This window comes from Aedes albopictus, chromosome 2, assembly GCF_035046485.1.
Source record: "Aedes albopictus strain Foshan chromosome 2, AalbF5, whole genome shotgun sequence".
In the NCBI taxonomy this organism is placed as follows: domain Eukaryota; kingdom Metazoa; phylum Arthropoda; class Insecta; order Diptera; family Culicidae; genus Aedes; species Aedes albopictus.
The window spans coordinates 244,411,478-244,434,688 of NC_085137.1; the positions used below are offsets into that span (position 1 = coordinate 244,411,478).

The following is a 23,211-nucleotide window of genomic DNA, read 5'->3' on the forward strand; positions in this document are numbered from 1 at the left end:
GAAACGAGTTGTCAAAACTTCAAACGCTGTTTTCTCAATTCATACCTTTAACACAGTTAAGCGAGTAGGGCAGTATAGGTGTTAATTAAAGCTAAGACACCTACATAGAAATCCCCCTACGAAAGTAAGGTTCTTGGACTTAAGCTGTTCTTTTATGCTGAAGATTGATCTGAGCTGTCATAACCATAGCCACTACCAAAAACTAGACAGGATAAAACTATTACAAAGACAACACAAGGCAATAACAGCACCAATAAAAACTAATTCGGTATCGATAACAACGCCAGAGGCGAAGATACACAGAGGACACTGTGTAAAACGCATAATGTGAAAAGCCATATAGGTGGTAATTAAAGCCAATAAACAACCTCCTAATAATCCCACCCCAGTCTCACAATTGAGGCTTAAGAAGGATATCTGACTTTCCCGAAAAAAAAACAGACACAAGATTAACTGCACCATTTCTTTGGTTATCGCAGTGAGTGCGGCCGTTAAGCGGTTAGGATTTTTATAGAACCCCCTAACCATTCATTCCTTGGCACGGTAAGATTAAGCCGCGTTACACCATGAATTAGGGGTCACCTGTTTAGTGGGCTCTTACCACAGGACCTGTTCCGCCTGTAGTGTTATTCTTAACCAATTGTGACAACCGCTACTTATACTATACATACACACGGTGTGCCAAAAACAGTTATTAACAAATAAAAATGTCCACCCATGTGGCACCCGGCATTCGAAAGATATACTATTCTGGTATCTCCTCTGAAAATTTGAAAATGTTTTATCGAGGGAAACTAAAGTTTTTGTAATTTGAAGGTTTTGAGCCATTTCTATTGAATTTTCTTATATGAGTAAATATGCGCGCACGGTGTGCCTGGAACCACTATTAACAAATAAAAATATACACCACATTGCCACCCGGCATTCGAAAGATATACTTTTTTAGCATCACCTCAGAAAATTTGAAAATGTTTCATCGAGGGAAACGAAAGTTTTTACTGTTTGAAGATTTTCCTCTATTTTCATAGAATTAGTTCATATATGCAGGCTTGGCATTGATCACCGTTGGCAATCACTTTCACGTAACCAAAACCAGCTCTACGCGTTCACAGTCGTGCCATCGCAATAGGCTCTTCAAATCGTCTATGGCGTTGCTCGGGAGCACTTCGGGCTACGAACGTCAATCAAATGCTATAGTAACCATAGAATAAGTCAATGAAGTTTTCCAAATATTGAACTTCATCGGTTACTGAATTGACGGTCAAGTCAAGACGGTCACTGCAGCAGTTACATAGCTACCGTACTAATTTGAATTAGCTGGACGCTGTGAATTCTGAATGCTGCGAATCAATCTTGGAATAACTTTTTCATTTCAACATTATAAATGAAAAAAAAAGAATAAACCCAAAAGCGCATGACGGCACAAGTGCAGGTGAATTGACCTGGTCTTCAAAACTATTTTTCACGGGTTTTTACGAATTTTACAAGATAACCGGCAAACTGAACCTCGCTCATTTGATCAGCTCCTCCGTATCGATGAGATATGCCGCGTATCGACGCCGTTTTGAGAGTGGGGTCCTCACTTTCAACCCAGCCCCGGACTTCCAATAGGGTTGAACGGGCTGCTGTAGTTGAGTCACGTCATTCAGCGACGGAACGACTAGAACTGACCTGAACTGACCAAAACTAACGAAAACTTGGACGGCTTGCGGTGCCTAAATTGGATGGAAAAGGATGACGAAAGTTATATAGCTTGACAAAAAAAACGCAGCAGGATAAACAACGTATAGCCACTTTCTAAAATGGAGTATGAATAATGAAACAAAAACGTATTCATAATTCCTGTTCAACGACGCAGGTTGAACTTGCACGAAGTTGCTGCATCTTGCTCTTACCCATTTGTCATCAAACGGGTAAAAGCGAGATGCAGCAACTTCGAGCAAGTTCAACCTACGTCTATATTATTTACTGAAACACATTTTAATTCAATATTTTTTTCACTTTATTACGTTCACTGAAAATGCCTATTCCATTGCGTGGAGGTTAGAAATACGCCAGGAGTAGATTACTGTAGGTATCAGGGTTCTTCCGGGACTTTCATTTCTAGATGGAACTGAGCAGCAAAAAAATCCAATAATTATTTGCCGGAATCTCAACAAACTTGACTCGGACACGTTCGTTCCATCGGTAAATATGTGGGAGCATCTAACCTGACGATATCAATCGGTTGTTATGAATCCAGATTTCCTTGCAGTTGCACTAGAATAATGGTTTGACATTGAATTGTTAAGAATTTCGAATAAAATTTATGAAATCTTACTATAAATCTATTCATCCATTGATACAAGGGCTTTCTTCGGATGATGGTGTTTTCATATGCAAAATTCATGCTTGTAAGGAGATTTCAACTACGTTAACAACTCTTGACTGACGGTTAATTTGCTGACGGTCAGTGTATAAGACCTTCAAACACATAAACAAATCGTCACGGTCACCTATGGTTTCTTGGTTACGACTTTTCCATTAGCGTATACGACCTATAGGGCACTGCATGAAAAACTCTCTTTCTCTTTCACTCATACAGACATTTTGTAAACAACAAGGCCACGAAACGTCAAAATGCCATATAAAATCAAAACAGTGCAGTGCCCTATAGGGCACTGCACTGTTTTGATTTTGTATGGGGCTTTGACGTTTCTTGGCCTTGTTGTTTACAAAATTTCTATAAGAGTGAAAGAGAAGGAAAGAATTTCGTGCAGTCCCCTATGGTTACTACCATCGAGTCCGCTAATGAAGGATCGTTAGAATAAAACCATAGCACACTTGTGAGTATCGTGACCAATGCCAAGCCTGCATATATGGCAATATTGTCATAGGATGTATCATTGGGTCTTCAAATCATAAACAAAATATTATTAATAAGTTTCACAAACATCATTTCAAAGGTTCAACACTCAAACGACTTCTCTGAAAATTTGACAACATTTCATTGAAACGATCGTAAACTACAGTGGTTTGAAAACATAAGATATGATAAATTATATTGAAAATGTAGTAACTTCATAGAAAATTATTTCAATTTCTCATGCTAATTATTCCTCGCAATGAACATTGATTGATTGATTTGTCTTTATTAAAGAGACTTTCAGCCCTTGGCTGGTTCGTCTCTATTCAATGAACATATATTTTGTAACTCATCTAAAACTTTGATTATATTTCACATTTTTTGCGATACTGTTACGTTACTGTTAGGTGTTTTTAACGTGTTTCTATTCTATTCTATTCTATTCTAGTGCTTGCACAGCCAGTATTGAAAAGCATCCTGGAAATATCAAAATTTCTTCCGATATTTTCTTGTCAGCATTAATATTTGTAGCATACCAGAGATGTGACACAAACATTAAAATGGCCAGGCCCACTGTGAAGACTAATGGGTTGGAAGATAATTCAAAAACATAAGTCAATCAGGTTATCCACTTATGAATGACATGATTGACAAACCTTTTTGAATTGAATGAAGGAAGAAACGGGGACAACCGTACCAATCGTTTCGTTTAAGGGTAATGGTATTTGAACGTAAAATCGTTAGGAGTGGTGCTGCTAAGAAGGTTGCACACTCCGTTTTAGTTGGCGTCTCTACTCCTGGGATGGGGCACAGGCATTTCTCCTTGTGTCCTGGCTTCAAAGCCTAGGCTTAAGCGCCATTACTCGCTCTCTGAAACGAAAAAAAAAGGATGATCCCTTACCCGAATAAAAAATAAAATAAAAATAAGCACATAGTAAGCACAACAAAAACACGAAATTGTTACAAATATGTCATTCTATCAATTCTATCAAAATTTGAAATCATAATCTCCGAAAATGATATCCATGCATGTCCAAAAATAAAGTAGGTAGTCCGATGTTTGTCGGGAATACTAATTAAAAATGGTTTGATCTCACCAATTTGAATCCATTCCACGTAGTTAACTAGGCAGCTCAACAATACTTAACACTCCGCAGGCCGCACACAGGAATTTTCTTAAGGCAGTATCATCCATAAACTACTGGTTCACGTAATTCTTCAGTGCTGTAACATACACCACAAACCATTCTTCCATACCTTCTGTTTCATACATTTCCACCAGGTTTCAAGCAGAAAAAAAGACACATAATCTCCCGGGTTTAACCGAGCGCAGCACTTGGCACGGCAGTAACTTCACACCTGAAGACCACACACAAGCCATGAATTATTTTCCACAAATCGATACCAATTCTTCACTGCTGGGAAATATTGTTCTTGAAAAACCATCGTCACAGGACAGATTTTTCCTGATAATTGCCGGAAGGCATAGCGCCACCAGCGATTTAACTTTTCATCCGAAAACTAGGAGAAATTCTGGAGTATTGTGCCTTGGGGAAGGAGATAGATTTTTGCTGATGCACCATCCGGAAGAGATACTTTTTAAGTTTTTCTTCTCAGCCACACACTAAGCAAATCTTCTCCAAAATCTTCCAGCACCGTTGATCACTGTTGAATGCCTGGCACTTAGCAAAGCAATATTTTCTCAAATAACCTTCGAGGTTGGCTACTAATAACTTCACTTTGCAGCTGCTGACTTCTTCGGACCAGCATAAAACACCATTAGTTGATCACTATAATGTAGGTATAGGTTTCCAAAGAACTAGTTGAATGCCTGTTTAAGCCGTAGCCACGAATTATTTTTAACGTTCCTTCACTTCCTTCACCATCAGTTTCCGGTGGAACGATCACGACACTATCACGACGGAACACTGCGGAACTCGACGAGGTGTTTTTAACGTGTTTATAGAAAAAGCGATAGTATGTTCCAATCACTCCAATGAAACTGAAATCAAACAACAATTTTAGTTACTGATGATCATTCAAATGAAATATTTCTAAATTCACGGAAAACACGTTAGTAACATGACGCATAAAAGCTGGCTAGTAAAACGATTAGCATTTAGGTTTACTTCAAAAGCTTCATAAACATCTTAAAGATTATACCAACGATTTACAAAGCTTCCTAGGAATACCAAAACCTTGGGCTGTTAATTCACATTAACTCTTGTTTCCCCATGAAACGTTTTCAAATTTACCGACAAGATACTAGCATTTCCTTATTGAAAAAATAAGGTATATTGGTTTTTGGTTGGTTAAACTTTAAAATGGGATTGATAAAAGATTAAATAAATAGTTCTGTATTGAAATAAAGACGTGCCATAATGCCTATGGAGTATACCTGTTTGATACTAGCATTACTAAATGAGTGAGAAGACTGCAAAGTGAAAGAACTGCAAGAAGTGCCAGATTTTTTGTACACTGTTTATTCAAAAGCCGATGCTCATACAAAAATGCAAGATATGGTCATACAATTGGCTTATTTCATTCAATCTGAAGAAATATATTATAAATGAGTTTTAGTTGTGAACCACATTCATTTATAACATGATATGTTTGAAAACAATGTCCAAATTGTGAAACAAGTAGTTCATGCTAGAAATTTGAATACTTTCGGTGCCATTTCTCCAAATATGAGCAGTCCAATGTATGTTATTTCAGCCAAAATACAGTCTAGAAGATATTGGGAGCTATTAGAAGACGTAATAGAAGTAAACGCTGTGATTTATGCAAGTGAAACCATCATATTTCATCAAAACAATACTTAAATACGTGATTTTTTTATGGTTTGCGTTATTTTTTTCTGTTAAAAACATTGTTTTTCGCAAATTTTCAACCTGCTTTGGTCATGAAACTTTCATTAGATTCTTTTGTAACACTTCCATTAAAAATAACTACCGTAATCCGGGGTATCATTGATCAGCGGGGTAACATTGATCGGCTTGACCCACCTCATGAAATTTTCAAACAAGCATTTTACATTGAATCAGTTTCTGCCATGGAATGGTATATCGTAATCTGCTATCATTTAGCTATTAAATGATATACAATTTACGAAAATTGAATTTCATAAACATTGAATTAAAACGATTTTCCATAACTGTGTTTCGTAACGCAATGAGATACATTGTCAAACATTCATGCTTGGCGTGAATACTAGATACAATATGAGGTTCGAAATCACTGTATTACTTCAATATGATATCCTAGAGTTGGATTTAATAAACGAAGCTTTTATGAAAATGGTATTTTTCAGTAAAATATATGATTTATTAAAAGTAGGCTATCAATTCCTTAAGCCATTGCCTACCTTCAGGCGTTATTCGTGGCTTAGAGGATTTTAATCCTAAAATAACTTAAAAAGTACATATTTTGTAAGAATTTGGACAACATATTCGAAATCAGCGACCCCGAATTTAGTAAGTAAGGGTATTTCCAACACAAATGAACATTGATCACTGACATGATCAATGTTACCCCAAATCAACATAATCAAAAATTAGATTTAAAAACCTATTTAAACATGTTTTACAGTTTTACAATACTTTTTCGAGTAGCTTAACACATACTCAGAGGGCCAGTACTTGTTTTAAAAATATAAAACATGTAAAGTTTGCTTTAACAAGAGAATTATTCAAGAAAGATAGAAAATTCTGATCAATGTTACCCCGGATTACGGTACATCAAATCTCAATTTGGAAACATTTACAATATTATAACATATTTATATGAGATGCATGCAAAATTAATATGGCAACACTTCCAAACATGATCTAATTCATGATTTACAGGTCGATCTATAATGCAGATCACCATACAAAATGACTTTGTTGGATATTTTTCAAAATTTGATAGTTTTTTATTATGGAATTCTAAAAATTGTACAATTCGGCTAAACGAATGTCCAGGCAAAAAATGACATTTGAAGGGATTTTACCCTCGTTTTTGTTTCAGTGTATATGTAAGTATGATGTATCACATTTTTATAAAACAGTACTAGATATACTATTACTACGATAAAAAGTTTTATAACAAAATCTTTTGTATGAGTTTTCTGACACTTTTTTGAAAATTTTTTAGCCTCGGCTAAACGAATGTCTATCACTGTATGAAGAGCACCGTATGACAATATTCCCATATACATATGAGCTAGTTCTATGAAAATAGAGGAAAATTTTCAAACAGTTAAATCTTTGATTTCCCTCGATAAAACATTTTCAAATTTTCGGAGGTGATACTAGAATAGTATATCTTTCGAATGCCGGGTGTTAGTTTGGATTACTTTTTCATTTGTTAATAGGGGTATCAGGCACACCGTGCGTGCATATTTTCTCATATAAGAAAATCCTATAGAAATGGCTCAAAATCTTCAAATTACAAAAACTTTAGTTTCCCTCGATGAAACATTTTCAAATTTTCAGAGGAGGTACTAGAATAGTATATCTTTCGAATGCCGGGTGCCACATGAGTGGACATTTTTATTTGTTAACTAGCTGTCCCGGAAAACTCTGTCTTGCCAATCTTGTGGTGGTTTGACAGCTTTTAAGCTCATCTAAGCACCGCACTCTAGATTGGTTTGATTTCGATCATGTTGATTTTCTTCCTAGCTCATAAAAATCTGTACTTTATCAATTTTCCAACTTTTTGAGCTGATTTTCGTAACTTTTTATACATATAAACACAGCCACCATGAATACGAATCAAAACGTGCAAGGGTCATGCTGATCGGTTCGGCCGTTCGTGAGTTTTGTTGCCTCAAAGAAGCTACAAACTCATTTTTATATATATAGATAACGGTTTTTGGCACACCGTGTACAGCTATCTAGGCTGATCAAGAAAAGCAATTAATATTGATGATCAACTTCATACGGACCCGAACACCCAACCATACAAAGTAAGCCATTGCCGTCATGCTTACAAAAATTGTGTATTTTGATGTCATGAATAGGTATTTACAATTTATGTTTACATGTAAGCTGCAGAACACGTTGAAAAATCCCCGAAAATTCCCTAGGTATATTTAAGCCTAAAACAGACTTTCAAGTGAATGAAGCCTAAAGTTTTTCATCAAATTTTCATCCCATACTAAATGTATCGAGTTTCAAAATCAACTCAATTTTTGCCGATTTGTTGTAATTTTTTTGATCATCGTAAAATCGATCTTTAAAACGTTCCTGAAAGCCTACAATCTAAAGATATTTGTGATATGCTCAGCTCCAACTCGACAAAATGGTCACATACACCCCTTTGCATCTGGGCCCCTCAATTGCTTTCCTAGTTCATACAACGAAGGCTTTTCCTCATTTTTGATGGTAGTCTTTCGGATGAATCAAACTATGCAATGTCCATCTTTCAAGTCAATCTGCTTTCCTCTGAAATGAACAGGATCTGCTCTGATTTCCCTTTGATGGTGAGACTTAGCATCAATCCCCACTGCCAACAAGCTCCATTCAGCCGTAAATTTCAAAGTTAAACCGAGGTTGGTATGTTTGCCATCCAACATCATTGTTCTCCGCACAATCGCAAATGATAAACCTCGTAGTTAAGAGAAATAGCGCAAAGCTCCCGAACGGACTGTGTTTGGACAAAGGCTTGATGCTCTCCCGCCAGCATGGTGGAGATACCGGGCAAGACTCGAGTTTCTCCATAGACCGCGCCACCACATTTTACGATTGTTTGCATTTCCCGTATATCTGCGCTCGGACGGTGGATGGTGGTTTTCCGACTTTCCTCTTGAAAGGTTCAGCAGCACTGTCAACGATAGCAATAGGGAAGATGGCTTTGTGCTGTGCGGTCTTTTTCAATCTAAATGCAGTATTCTCTGTTTAGTGCATTTAGCTAAAAAATACGACTAGACTATTAAAAACTACTGGATCTTTCCGTAATGGAAATTTTATTGATTTCCTCTTGCATAGAGTAGAATATGCAACAATCATCATTTGGCAAAGAAAGATCATATCCAATAACTATGGAAATGTATATAGAACAAATTGCAAAAGAATACTATTATTGCAAAATAATGTTCAGTTCACACAAAAAGTATTTATTCAAGCATTGTTGAATCACTAGGTATTTGTTTGAAATTCATTTCTTATAAATTAATAAAAAATACTAAATCCCAGGTTTTTGAATCGGAATTTATGACGTGGGAAGAAAAACTCGAACCATACTTCTCCACTTAGTGTAGATACCTCTCTCCACAACTGTTTCTATTTGTCGTTCAGCTTCCGGCAACACCGTATACAGACTGGAGTCAATCAAGAATTTTCGGTATTCACCCGGTTTTGGTTTCCTATCCCACCGCACAGGAATTCCGCACCGGCGCGGCGTTACAGGAGTTACTACATAGTATCGACTTCCGATGTCCATTTCCCACAGTAGTGAGGTAACAACGTGTTGAACTTTCACGAACAACTATTGAAAAATTTCGTCACGTTTACCTCCCCCGTAATTGCCTGAAATTGACCACACATGCTGATGCACTGCATGCCTGGGAAGCGTAGAGGAATGTAAGGAATGGAATGAAATTGACTGAACGTGGGGAATCATCGGCATGGCTGTGGAATGCTGCTCTGAAAAGGTAGAAGGGTAATTCGCTAATTGTTGAAGGGTTAGTACTGAAATTTGTGTTTTTATTTATTTTTATCGTTATCGTACCCGTAGAGTTAGGTGTTGAGAAATATACAGTTTCTTATACTTCCCACTGAAGTAGACTTCCTTAAAATTTCATTTTCTAAGTGAAAAGTTCACTGCGGTAGTCAAAATATTATTAGATTTTCATTTAGGCCGTTAAGGTGCCATTTGACTGTTTGCTATGATGCCAAATATTTGCTTCGTTGAGTTTGGCCAAATATTTTGTCAAATAAATTTGTCAAAGTAGACGATGGCCAAATATTTGACACAAACATATTTGATCAAACATTTTGACAAGTGCTGTTTCGAGTCAGTGAAAGTTTCAATCATGAAGTTTGCCGCTGTTGCCGCAATTTTAGGAGCGGCATACATTCTCCTGGACGAAGATGAGCCACCGACAAAAGTATCGCGCCGTAGTGTTTGGGTCCACGAATGGATCAGGCAACGGGAAGATCAGGGATGCTACGAGAACCTACTAAAGCAGCTAAGGAACAAACTCCCGAATCTCTACCAGAACTTTTTACGAATGACGGCAAAAGAGTTCGATTATTTATTGAAGTTGGTGACGCCATACATCGAGAAACAAGATACCTACATGCGGAAGTCTATTTCCCCGGGGGAGCGCCTTGCACTAACATTGAGATACCTGGCTACCGGTGAAAGTTTCTCGTCATTACAGTATCTTTTCCGCATCCCGCAATGTACAATTTCTCAAATTATCCCGGAAGTTTTGGATGCCATCTACATGGTTTTGAGAAAGGATTTCATGAAAGTAAGTTTTGGAAGTTTTGAAGTATAATTCAGAAAGAACGACAAACCGCAGGTCTTTTATAATTTATCACTTTTTACGTAGTGAATATTTCTTTTTTCTGCAACATAGATGTGTTGCATAATTTCGATTATACTCTTTTTTACACAATTTGATTTTCTGAATCCAAAAACGAACCCTCGTCATGCATATTTGATCTTATCGTGATGGGAGGTAGTAGCACCTTAAGCATCAGTTTCTTCATATCCGGGGCCTTAAGCTAAGGGGCTGTCTATAAGCTACATGGTCATTTTTCTGAAAATTGCGAACACTCCCGCGTGGTCTTTCGTTCAATGTATGGAACAAACCAAACCAAATAAGTATCCACTGTGAGCATGTGTATCATCAATATATAAGCCATAGCATAGTTACACTCACTCATCATTAGCATTAGGAATCTAGGAAAAAATGGTTGAAATGATATAAAACGTTCCACTGTAAACGAACTGACTACCAATTATAAATTATACGATAGTATTACAACTGAAATACAATCAATGCATACCGAAGGGCACTATTGGTTCCACTAACTATATTAACCCGCCTGAAAGCTATGATGAAATTGATGAAAATCGTTCATGTTTAATACTGTTGTCCAGCACAACATTTCCTATTGCCAACCAGTTTGTCTAGGCTCAAGTTGTTTTTCTATCTTTTTCGGCTTCCTTATGCAAATGTTGAGTGATGAGTGTAACGCAGAGACCTTCCCACTTCCACTCTTAGGTTACATTAGGGTCAATGAATAATCCTAAATTGGGTATCTGTGGGCTGAACTATTTATGACATGGCTTAGAAAATTGTGATAGACTTACTGCAGATATTCATCTGGTCTCAATTAGCACTCACGGTAGATTTCTTCAGCTCTGTGCAAGTCGTAAACCAGATGTATTCCTAGCTTAAGACTCATGCGGAAGTGGATAAACTAGCGTTAAAGTACATGCTAATAGGTTACACTCTCCCATAGCGGTCAGGACACCAAACTAGTAGGATGTTTAATGTTTATAAAACAATACTATATAAGTTTTGTCTTCAAATATGATCTTTCGTTATTTATTTCTGAAACTGATCAATCTTCCTCGGCTTCATCAAGTAAGTCCATTAGATTACGTGTCAGGACGCGTTGAATTCTATTTGCCATCATGGGGTCTTCAATTTTTCTTAGCTCGGACGCAACAAAGTTTCCAAAAATTTGAAAAGCATCTTCCCGTTCTTCTAAACTTGCTAAGGCACGTTGCATCCCTTCTAAGGCCACCTTCTTTGAACCATCTTCTGGTGATGGATGGCAGTCGATCTTTCTGCGTTTGCGGTTGATATTTTCCGGTGCAGGGGAACAGTTAGATTCATTTTCAACGTTCAATACCTGTGAATTAAACATCAATTATTACTTTTTTTAAGGTTCCTTCAACAAAGGACGAATGGAAGGAAGTCGCCACAAAGTTCGATCGACTTTGGAATTTCCCTAATTGCATTGGCGCAACTATCTGATGCACAGATGTCGGAGATCGTATGCCCCTCCAGGATCGTTTGACCGTTACGATGCTCAAGGTAGTGTAATGTAGAACATGCAAGTTGGAAGAAGCGTGTTTTTAATAGGTATGTCTTAATTATTATAAATCTTTACAGGTACTCTGATTCCTGGTGAGTGGAGACAAACAGTGAGCGATGCCAACTTGTATCCTGTTGTATCTGACAGATTAAACATTGCCGATGACCCGAAAAAAATTCGGGCAGAATTTGAGCAGTATTTCATCAATGAAGGAGAAGTTCCGTGGCAATATTGTCAGATCTGACATGTTTGATGCATATATGCATTTAAATAATAATAGTATTATGCGATTATGCGATATTATGCAAACTCTGTAGTATAGGAAAATGGAATACATGTATATATTTAAATGTAAATGAATGAATAGATTTTTTTATTTTTGCAAAATAAAGAGAGTAGCGAATTTATTTATTTATCCAGTCGTTGGATAACTGACACTGAGGAAGATTACAAGTGTATCTGTCACATTCGTCCGCACCTAAACACAATTTGGTCCCTTCAATGTATTTTCCTTAAAAATAAAATTCAATACCTTTTAAACAAAAAAAAAAAGAAGTTTAAAATCGGCCAAATGGTTCAAATGTAATGATTTAAAAATAAAATGAGTTTTGAAAAAAAAAAATATGGACCACTCTATCTGAAATTTGGTCATACTAGTAGCAGCATGGGGTAACGGTTGAATTTTGGCCCCCTAGAGGACATTAGTTTGAGTTTAAGTCAAAATCAAACAGATTCAGAGGGTGTTACACATCAGAAGGCTGGCTCCAGAGGCACGTTATCCTCCATTTGGGACATTTGTGCCATTAACAAAGGCTGAATAGATTAACTTTGCGAATTTAATGCGCTAGAATATAAAACGTCTGTTTACATCTGCAAGTTTCTTCAGAACCATATTCTCTTTTCGTAAACATGTTGCGTCACTCGTACGGATAACAAGATTGTCATAAAATAATTTCAAGGCCAATGATGATATCTCCAGCGAGCAATCTAATTTAGCGAATTATTTCTAAAAAAATCGTCATCGCTTCATTAAATCTGTGAGAGTTGTGATAATATGACCCGGGGGTCTAAAATATTTGGGAGTCCATATTATATTGGTTACCCTAGACATGTATATAAAAGTTAATTTTAATGGCTTCTTGCATGAAACATTGACAAAAACCTTACGATAACCATACTGCCTGCTGCCCCCTACAATATGGATTTAACTTTTTTGTTCACTAGCTATCAGTAGTCATAACCAGGAACGACAGCTAGGCGTATAGGGGCTGTCCATAAACCACGTGGTCATTTTTTTGGAACTTTTCGACCCCCCCCCCCCCCCCCCCCCGCGTGGTCATTAGTCCATACAAAATTTTTTATTTGTCCATACAAAATGGTCATTGGCCGAACCCCCCCCCCATGACCACGTGGTTTATGGAAAGCCCCATATACTAACTCATCCAGTACAATTACTGACTTTAAAAATACATTCGACAGCATGAAAACGCTAGAATGATTAACCGTAGTGTGATCAGCAAAAAAACACCCGTAGAATACCGGCAGGGTGCCCGGGTACCAACGAAACTGAAATGATCATATCTCCGTCAATTTTCCACCGATTTTATTTTTTATTTTTTGGTCATTCGACTCACAAACTCATTATCTATCCATATAATATTTAGTTTGACCGGTCCGATCACCGTGGGTGCCGGGAAATCCGGATTTTCGGGCTTATGTTTTTATACAAAACAATGCTCGGAATTTTCGGTAGGTTAGTGGCAATATCGGTATAAATCATCCTAAAATTGCTTCAGCATATAGTATCTGACCAGCCTGGGATCATTAAGCAATTAATGGCCACTATACGGTATCCTAGGCTCAACAATGTGAGATTCAATATGGTATAAGGACATACTCCCGAAAATCCGGATTTTCCGGAAACTACAGTCATAAGATCGGTGCAATCACATATTTTCTAGATATTAGGTAATTAGTTTCTGAGTAAAATGAACCAAAAAATTTTAAAACCGGTGAAAAATTGACGGTAATATGGTCATTTCAGTTTCGTGGGTACCCGTGTACCCTGCCGGCATTCCACGTAATATAAAAAATCAATGGCTCCTCCCCCATCCCCTCCTCACTAGGGAATTCGGTCAACCCCATTAATAGATATATATTCACGAGTTCTAAGATCTAGCACAGTTTCAACTTCCTACTCTCAAAAATCATAAAAATATCGAGATTTGAATTCGAAAAAGGTACCCGGGTACCCTGCTGGCCACATAAGGGGTAATAATGTTTGGAAAAACGTATTTGTTACTTGCCAAGTTTGACTCAGACTGTGTAGATTGCTTTTCCTCTGCAGCTGCCACAAATAACATATGGGAATAGTATTTCCATACCACTGGTCTCTCATTTGCTCCCTGGCCAGATTTCGTCTTCTTCGCTTTTGCGTGGTATGATCTGAACTGAACTCGAAGATTTGACCACTTCGCTCCTAGCTCTGTAGCGTTGAATTCTTTATCGAAAATATTCTCTGATATTTCCTCCCATACTCTGCTTCTCAAAGTTCTGTTCTTATAATCTTGATTCACAGCATTCCAGAGACATTCTTGTATTTCCACGGCAGCAATCAAGGCCATGGTTTTGTTCTCGTTCCATTCTCCTGAAACTTTCTTGCGTCCTTTCTGCGATCCTTTTTTCGGCGCTGAACTTTTGGTAATCATACCATCAAGATCATCCGACAAACATACAGATTCGTCATCTGTTAGTAGTTCCGACATGATAGTTTAATCCCGGTAACAGTCCAAAAATGGGTACAAATCGATGAGTTCAATCGGAAACGCACGGAAATGACACTACTCCAAACATTCCAATTGTCACGGGCAAACATGTTTGGCTGTCGACAAGTAGGCGATTATTTGCCTATGCATTGCAAATAACGACCAAATATTTCCCCTTATTTATTTGGTCAAACATATTTGGCCATTACATTATTTGTCAAATATATTTGTCAAAAAATGACAAATATTTGCTCAATTGACAAACAGTCTAATGGGTACTTTACAAATATTTATTTTAATTTTCGTTCCAACACTCAGGCTGGTCGATGTATTATATAAAAATAATAAAGCGTTCAATCTGAAAAATATTGAAAACTCATCCGATTTGCTAAATATTTTTTAACAAGACCCGATAGTTTTGATAAATATTTTTCATCTGCCCCTCAAAATCCAAAATGTAGCCAAATTGGGGAGGGGGGGGGGGGTTTGAGATGTTAGACAGAAAATCTAAATGAATTTTGTATCAGCATTATTATTATTATTATCATTTATTTTATTGTTCGTTAATTTTGACTAAAACCAATTCCTCACATGTCACATTTTCATTTTCAAATTTCATGGCAGTTTCAGAAGGGTTTGATGAGGGCTGTCGGGGGTTCCCAGGGTTTCCCGGGGTACCTGAGGCGGAATAAGGCTTTTCAAGCAATTTCAGGAGGATTCCGGAGAGGTTTCCGGGAATTCATGTATAATTTGGAGGGCTTTCAAGAAAGTTTCAGAGGGTTTTGAGGTGTTTAAATGTATTTCAGAGTTTCAAGGTTTTATCGTATGGAAATCTTATCTGGATTACCTGTAGAGAAGTACTTCAGACGTCGTCGTATGTTACTTACACGGTCGCACATGCTTCTCGGTTTTGCGGACGATATTGATCTCATCGGCATCGATTGTAGAACAGTGGAGAAAGCTTATGCTCCTCTGAAGAGAGAGACAGCGAGGATAGGCTTGACGATTAACTCTATCAAGACGAAGTACACGATACCCGGTAGAGACAGAAACAGGCCTAGTTATGTTAGTGGTGAGGTAGTGGTTGATGGAGATGCTGTTTGAAGTTGTTGAAGAATGTGTTTATCTTGGAACACTTGTGACATATGATAATGACGTTTCCCGTGAAGTAAAAAGGCGTATTGCAGTCCACAGAGCTATGGAAAATCATGGACGAGTACAGCTTTCCCGGGAAGCTTACCAGAATGATAAGAGCAACGATGTACGGTGTGCAGAACAGCGTAAGGAATTCGGGTGAACTATCCAGTTCATTCGAATCTCGACGGGGACTACGACAAGGTGATGGACTTTCCTGCCTACTATTCAGCATCGCCCTGGAAGGTGTTATGCGACGAGCCGGGCTTATCAGCCGGGGAACGATCTTCACGAAATCCGGCCGATTCGTCTGTTTTGCGGATGACATGGATAGTATTGCTAGAACATTTAGAACGGTGGCAGAACTGTACACCGGGCTGAAACGTGAAGCGGCAAAGGTCGGACTGGTGGTGAATGCGGCTAAGACAAAGTACATGCTGGTAGGTGGGACTGAGCGAGACAGGACAAGCCTTGGCAGCAATGTTACGATAGACGGGGATACTTTCGAGGTGGTAGAAGAATCCGTCTACCTCGGTTCCTTGCTTACGGCTGACAACAACGTGAGCCGTGAAATACGAAGGCGCATCATCAGTGGAAGTCGTGCCAACCATGGGCTCCAGCAGAAACTGCGGTAAAAAAAGATTCACCCCCGCACCAAATGTACCATGTACAAGACGTTAATAAGACCGGTGGTTCTCTACGGACACGAGACATGGACGTTGCTCGAGGAGAGCCTGCAAGCACTCGGAGTTTTCGAGCGACGGGTGCTAAGGACGATCTTCGGTGCCGTGCAGGAGAACGGTGTGTAGCGGAGAAGGATGAACCACGAGCTCGCTGCACTTTACGGCGAACCCAGCATCCAGAAAGTGGCCAAAGCCGGAGGGATACGATGGGCAGGGCATGTTGCAAGAATGCCGGACAACAACCCTGCAAAGTTTGTGTTTGCTAACCATCCGGTTGGTACAAGAAGGCGTGGAGCGCAGAGAGCACGATGGGCGGACCAGGTGGAGCGTGATCTGGCGAGTGTTGGGCGTGACCGACGTTGGAGAGCTGCAGCTGCAAATCGAGTATTATGGCGGCAAATTGTTGATTCAGTATTATCATGAATTTAATGTTAACTAAATAAATGAATGAATGCAGTCGCGAATAGGCTTAAGTCCCGTATTACTATTAAACGCAAACGAAATTCGCTCTATATAAGACGCTGATTCGGCCGGTGGACGTTAAAGGAGGTAGGAGCGCAAAAATCTCGGTGGTAATACGGCAGACTTCAGTGGGCTGATTTCGGAAGAAAGAATAGCGAACCAGGTAGAGGTAGGTGACTTCATGGACGGCCGCGAACGCACTGGCTGCACGCGGTTGAAGAAGATCTGCGATCCCTACACATTCGGGGAAACTGGATGAACATCACCCAAAACCGACGAAGATGATACTCTACTATACGTTCGGCGTTCCAGTAAAGTTGCAGCCAACAAGGTATCAAGGTATCCTTTCACGAAGATCGAGCTGGTGCTGAAGTCTACTCTCGTGAGCCAAGATGGCGGTCTAGCTGACGCTGTTGAATGCATTCTTTACGTCCAGCGTGATGGCCGCGCAATAGCGGGGTCCCATTCGCTTCTTTTTGTTGGAAGTTAGGTAGCGTAGAACGCTCGGGTAGCGTCGAACCTTCAGGTACGTGAACGGCGGCAGTATGGTTGGTAGGTACCCAAGTAACACACTTGTCACCGAAGAGTCACGGCGGCGCAGGTTTTTGTTGCGCAGAAGTCACTGTGACTTACTTCTAACAAATAAACACTTGCTTGCTAGAAGTAAGTCACAATGACTTCTGCACAACAAAAACCTGCGCCGCTGTGACTCTTCGGTGACAAGTGTGTTACTTGGGTACAATTGTTGGAGAGATGGTAGAGGTATATTATTATGGAAGAAGATTGTTAAATTGTATATACCTGAATGGAATAAAGAGTGTGACGGTTGCAGATTGAGGTATCAGTCGGCAGCCGTCTAGTTTGATGGAAGATGTCTAGCGTTCTTTTTTCATTGTAATTAAGAAACAGGCATCGACGGAGCTAGCCTCGCTATGGCCTGCGTGGCCATGGTGGACTAGCTCCAACACTTTTGGAGTCCTATCTCAGTCATGTTGGTTACAGTTCTAATAGCGTCCAACGTCTATCGACCCTTCCGGAAGCCGAACTCATTATACGAGAGGGCAGAGTCATCGGGTTTCTCGGTATAGAAAATCAACCTCGACAGAATGATACTTTTCATACAGTACAGGTCTGTATGCCGACGGGCCGCCAGCTGTCTTTCTGGATTTGGACAGTAGAACCAATCTTTGCCTTTTCCACCTCTGACAAGGCAAATCTGCATAGCCATTCCGAACACGTCAGGGCTAGCCTCTATGGCCCATGGTCCTGTATCGTGGCGCGGGAACAATGTTTCCACGATCCTCTGCAGCATCTCGGGGGAGCGTTCTGGAGGTGCTGACGCGCCTTTCGGTTTTGGCCATGACTACTCTGTAGGCCTCATCCGATGGGGTCGTGTTTGCTGCCTGGCAGAGATTTTAGAAGCACGGTCGCTTACGTGCCTTAATCTCTTTGTTCAATGCCAGTTTAGCCGCCCTGTAGGTCTCACTTCGTTCCATTTTACACTCATCGGTGCGAGCTCTTTGCATTCTCCTTCTAGCGTTTAGGCAGGATGTGCGGAGTTCTGCGATTTCTGGACAGCACCAGTACACCGCACCGGTTTGCGTCGATTTCTGGGTAGGGATCGTCTTGGCATAGCGGCGTCACATACACGGTTTAGGGTTCCGACTAGACCATCGCTGGATAGACCGTCGGTGTTACCCTTCATAAGCAATCTCTCCACAAATGCCGGCTTTTCGATCGCGAGGTCAGCCATCCTTGATGACGATCGATGACCTTCGGCTGTGCTGTCTTCCTTCGTGTTCCACCCTATATCGAATCGCCAGATGGTTACTGTGCATGTGTCCATCAGCGATCCTCCAGTCCGAGCAAGGGTTTACACCCGGCCTCCAGGAGGTCACATCAATGATGGCCTCTGCACCATTCCTACAGTCTAGCTATAGCTTTGAGTAGAGCCCAGCCTGTCGCGTTAATCTAGCGGCTACCCCCACTCAGTCACCCAGGCGTTGAAGTCTCCACCGATGACCTCGGGACTCTATCCCACTAGTGCGCTTGTTAGCTAATCCAGCATAGACGAGAACTGGTCTATCGGCCACCTAGGAGGAGCATAACAACTGCTAGTACACCCCGTTGATCTTCGCTATTGCGAAGCCCTCGTGCGACGTGGGAAATTATTTCCTGGACCAGAAAACGACCGATTGTACTGATCGTCGCTAGCTTGGCCTTATCCGCTACCCAGTTCCCGTTATCGGAAGGGATGCGGTATGAGTCCGATAGTAGGGCGATGTCTGTACTTGACTCCGAGTCCGAGAATGACTGCCACAGCAACTGCTGTGCAGCTTCACAGTGGTTCAGGTTCAGCTGTGTAAACTGCATTATAGTCGGTTGGTTCGACCTCCACGCGTGCCTGGACATTTAGGCCCGTCCGTCATGTGTTCCTTGTTCGCCGTGCGAATCAGACATAGCGAGTTACGCTCTCTAGCGATGTGACCTTCCAGTTCGCACTTCCTGCAGAGTTTGCTCCTGTCGGGGCCTTTACACGCCCACGACTTGTGTCCTTGCTCGAAGCACTTGAAACACGTTACTGGCGGCGCGTACATGCTGAGCGGACACAATGACCAGCCTACGTTGATCTTGCCGACTGTAGTCGCCTTGTTCACCTCCCCTACGGGGAACTTCATCGTGACGATCTTCGTGCCTGCCGTACCCTTTAGCAGGTGGATCGGTGCACTTGGTGCATCTACCCTTCACCGCCACTGCCGGACGGGGAAGCGGAAGCTGTCCGTTTGTGTGCATCGTTCCTCCCTGCTCGTATCAGCCGCACTCCACTATTCCTCCTTCTTGGCCAGCGCCAGCGAGCGCCAGCAGAGCTTCAGCAGGCTTTGTTTCAGGTCGTTGTTGGTGGATAATCCGCCCGCTCGTGTAGTCGATCAGCTCGTCTAGCAACCACCAACTTCTTTGGTTGTCTGCTCCTATTACGGTTCAGCCCCCGTGTGAGGTCCACGCCGGTCATCTACGCTTCCTCGGCCGGTGCTGCACCGCCTCGTGCTCCTTCTGTTGAACCTCCTGCTTTCTGCTCGCTGGTGGGTACACTAGTCCCTTCTAGTGGCCACCTCGTCAGTCCTCCTCGCGCGAACGGGTTCAACGCCGTTCCCTCTACCTCTCCACTCTCGATCACATTGTTGTTGATGGATTTGGTAGTAATTTCTGTTGGGTCCCCTTTAGATCCGCTATCCCTCACTGCAAATGAAACAGTCGCCAATGTTCCTGGTGGTAATCTATGCAAGCAGGGAGGCCACCCGAGGGTAAGTCCAGGCCTTATGGGGGACTCAGAGCCGGATCAGCGGTAATCAGGAGCGTGTACCATCTCAGTACCAATTAAAAGCATAACCAGTACCTATACCATAATCAGGAACTTTCTGGCGTCGTTCCTAATGTGCCCGAGGTACTCCTTGCTGGGCTGTGACACTTTGGAAGCCTGTTGCGTGCCATGTTGCTTGTACAGAGTTGCTTCCGGGTGTGTGGAATTTCTGAAGAGGCCCAGCAGAGCCCACTTGTTACATTAGGTATTGTTTTCAACGTTAGTAAATTTGGTTTAGTGTGCAAACTTAGTTGAACGTAAATAATATGCCACATGGGCCATCTGGCTTGAAAATAAAAGGGGAGCAATAATTCGCATGGCAAGAAAAACCTCCACCGCTAGAGCAACAACAAGCAGAAAAGGTACGAACGGGCTCATTCAGGTACCGGCGGTGCGGGTGGAGAATTCGGTTCGCGAAAGTGGTCAAATCGTGTGTGTATATTCGAGCAGCAAGCACCCAATCCGCACGGTGACGAAACCGCTCGGAAATTGCGAAATACCGTCGCAAAGCACCGACCAGAATCGATCCTGTGAATCGCTAATTATCGGTGTCAGTTATTGCCGAATCTCACCAGCTGGCTGGCATCAAGCACACTACCTAGTGCACTCACCACGCGAACTGTAGTCATCTAGTGCATTGACGAATATCATCTGGAACATCTCCGGAAAGTTTCGGTAAGCGAAATAACAAAATTCCAAGACGACAAATCTGTGACATCATTACCAAGAATTTTGGGACTACGGAGCACATGTCGGCGTGCAGTACAGTCCACCTAAAAAATTACGTTGCTCTCGAACAGCCTGGTCAATGCAACTAGTACGTTGACCGGAAGGAGTTCACAATCTCGGGAAGCGCCAGGAAAATTACCACCAACCGATCGGTAGGTGAATCCAAAAAACCTGAAGGCAAATGGTTAATAACATTGCCATTGCAGAACCCAATTAGACGCCAACATCCGTCGGATTTTTACGAAGAGACTCCGTCTGTCTGGTTCCGCATCCACTGCGTTAGTCAGAGGCAGCTTGCGACCTAGGGAATCGCCGGAAAAGTAACCAAAATCTGCTTGGTAAGTGGACAAAGAAATTTTCTAACGGTAAGCTAACACGGAGGGTATTGCAGGAAACCACGAAAGCAATTGAAGTGGGCAGCACACAGATCTGTCAGAACAGCTGAATCATCCGGGAGCTGACAAGAGCTCTTAACATCGGGGATAGCCATCAATCAAGAAGAGCCTTCACATAGAAGTAAGTCTGTATCACTGCTCGTTCCATCTGCGGAGTCTAATGAACATTTCCCGACAGGGATCTTTTCCATACAGCTTCGAGTTGCCCATTTCGGAGAGGGCTGTTCTGAGGAGTATCCGTGGAATCACATCCACTCAACCGAAACGGATTCCGATCCGACCACTTTGCTCGCGAAGCCATCCTGCCAGCGTAGACTCCCAAGCAAGGCAGGGGTTCCACACCGACGACTCAGCGCCCACATCCGGTCGGCACGAGCAGGTGACGGATATGACACACTGAATTGGCGGTGGTCCAGATTCCCGCGACGAACAAACGAGGTCGTGACAGGTGGCCGTAGGTGGAGCGTCCCAGGATGGCGAAATGAAGGCGGCTCCGGGAGTACTAGTACCGAAGAAAATGTTTATAGAGAGAAAGAAGATGATTAGACAGCATGTTAGGGCTCAAACGATTGGAGTCCAGCTAGGTTGAAGAAGAGAGAATATACACAATGTTTGCACACTAATATTCCCTTGTTAGCGTTAATTTTGTTAGCCGGTCCGACTAATGCTTCTTCCAAATCCAGCAGAAGTCGTTTCACAACACACTGCTGGGCCCCCGCCATGCCTAGGCTTACTCTGCTTGAGCAATCCGTGTGCCCCGGTGCTCGGTCACCTCCCGGTGCCAAAGGTGGTAAGTCCACAATGGGTGGATATAGTTTGCTTAGAAAAGAACACTAGGCTCCCACCTGAGAAATGACTCTCGATTCCACCAATCGATTCTTTTAGTTCTATGACTGTTCGACGGCCTTAACGTGTTTCGATATGAATTCTTACACAACTTTTCGATGGCAATTTATTTCAACTCTATTCTCTGTGCTAAAACCTAAAAACACTTTCAACTTTATCGTCGTATTTCTCCGTTGCACGTGTGAACGAATCTACCGAGTGGGCCCCCTATTTCGCACTGAAAACATGCGGAAGCATTAATTCTGTCGTATTTTACACAGTGTAGAACATCCACCGGCGGAACCTTTACTGATGCTGGTGGCAATTCTCTGAAGAGCCTCGTGAACTGCCAAACCAGAACCGAGTGCCGGTAATTTATTGCACTTTCGACGATGCACTGGTGAAACCCTTCCGCGCACCCACCACCAACCTTGTAACTTGGTCCATTTTCGTGTGTCTGTCTGGGCCTGAAGAGCGGCAAAAGTGCTTTCTTTTATTGCAAATGTTCTTGTGTTTTATTGTTCACGTTCACGGCTCGTACTCGCTCGGTTCACACGAGGTGGCGTGCTGGTCGTTCCGGCGAACTGGCAGCAAACCAATCCATTCCGGGCGCGCACAAAAGGTTGCCCACCCCGAGAACCGAGAATGGAAAACGGTGGCAGAAATGCAATGTAGCTAATTGCTCTCCGAAGGCAAACAAATTGAAAAACTAGTTTCCGGTCAGAGTAATGGCCACAACTTTGTCGTTGCGGTTCCCGGAATATTTGGATGTTGCCTGGGGAACTTCGGAAGAAGGTGAGCGACTTTTAAATGGATCGATGAAAATCTGGTTGAGCTGGAGGGCAATATAAAACCATTGTCTGAATCATTATTTATCGATTCTCATTTTGAGGTAATGGTAATTTGATTTCCATTTCCCTGAACTGATCTTAGCATTTTAAATATAGCGGGGGTTTTACTTTAACCAACCA

The 23,211-nt window shown here is 41.5% G+C and overlaps 1 protein-coding gene across 1 annotated transcript; it reads left to right on the top strand.

Moving 5' to 3' along the window:
- Positions 1 to 9,705: 9,705 nt before the first annotated feature.
- LOC134286423 (uncharacterized) lies at positions 9,706 to 11,816 on the top strand (the record flags this gene model as incomplete). The annotated part of the gene is made up of 2 exons (XM_062848032.1): positions 9,706 to 10,307; positions 11,739 to 11,816. Coding segments are annotated over exons 1-2 (600 nt in total), but the record flags the coding sequence as incomplete, so codon positions are not given.
- Between the last annotated feature and the right edge of the window lie 11,395 nt (positions 11,817 to 23,211).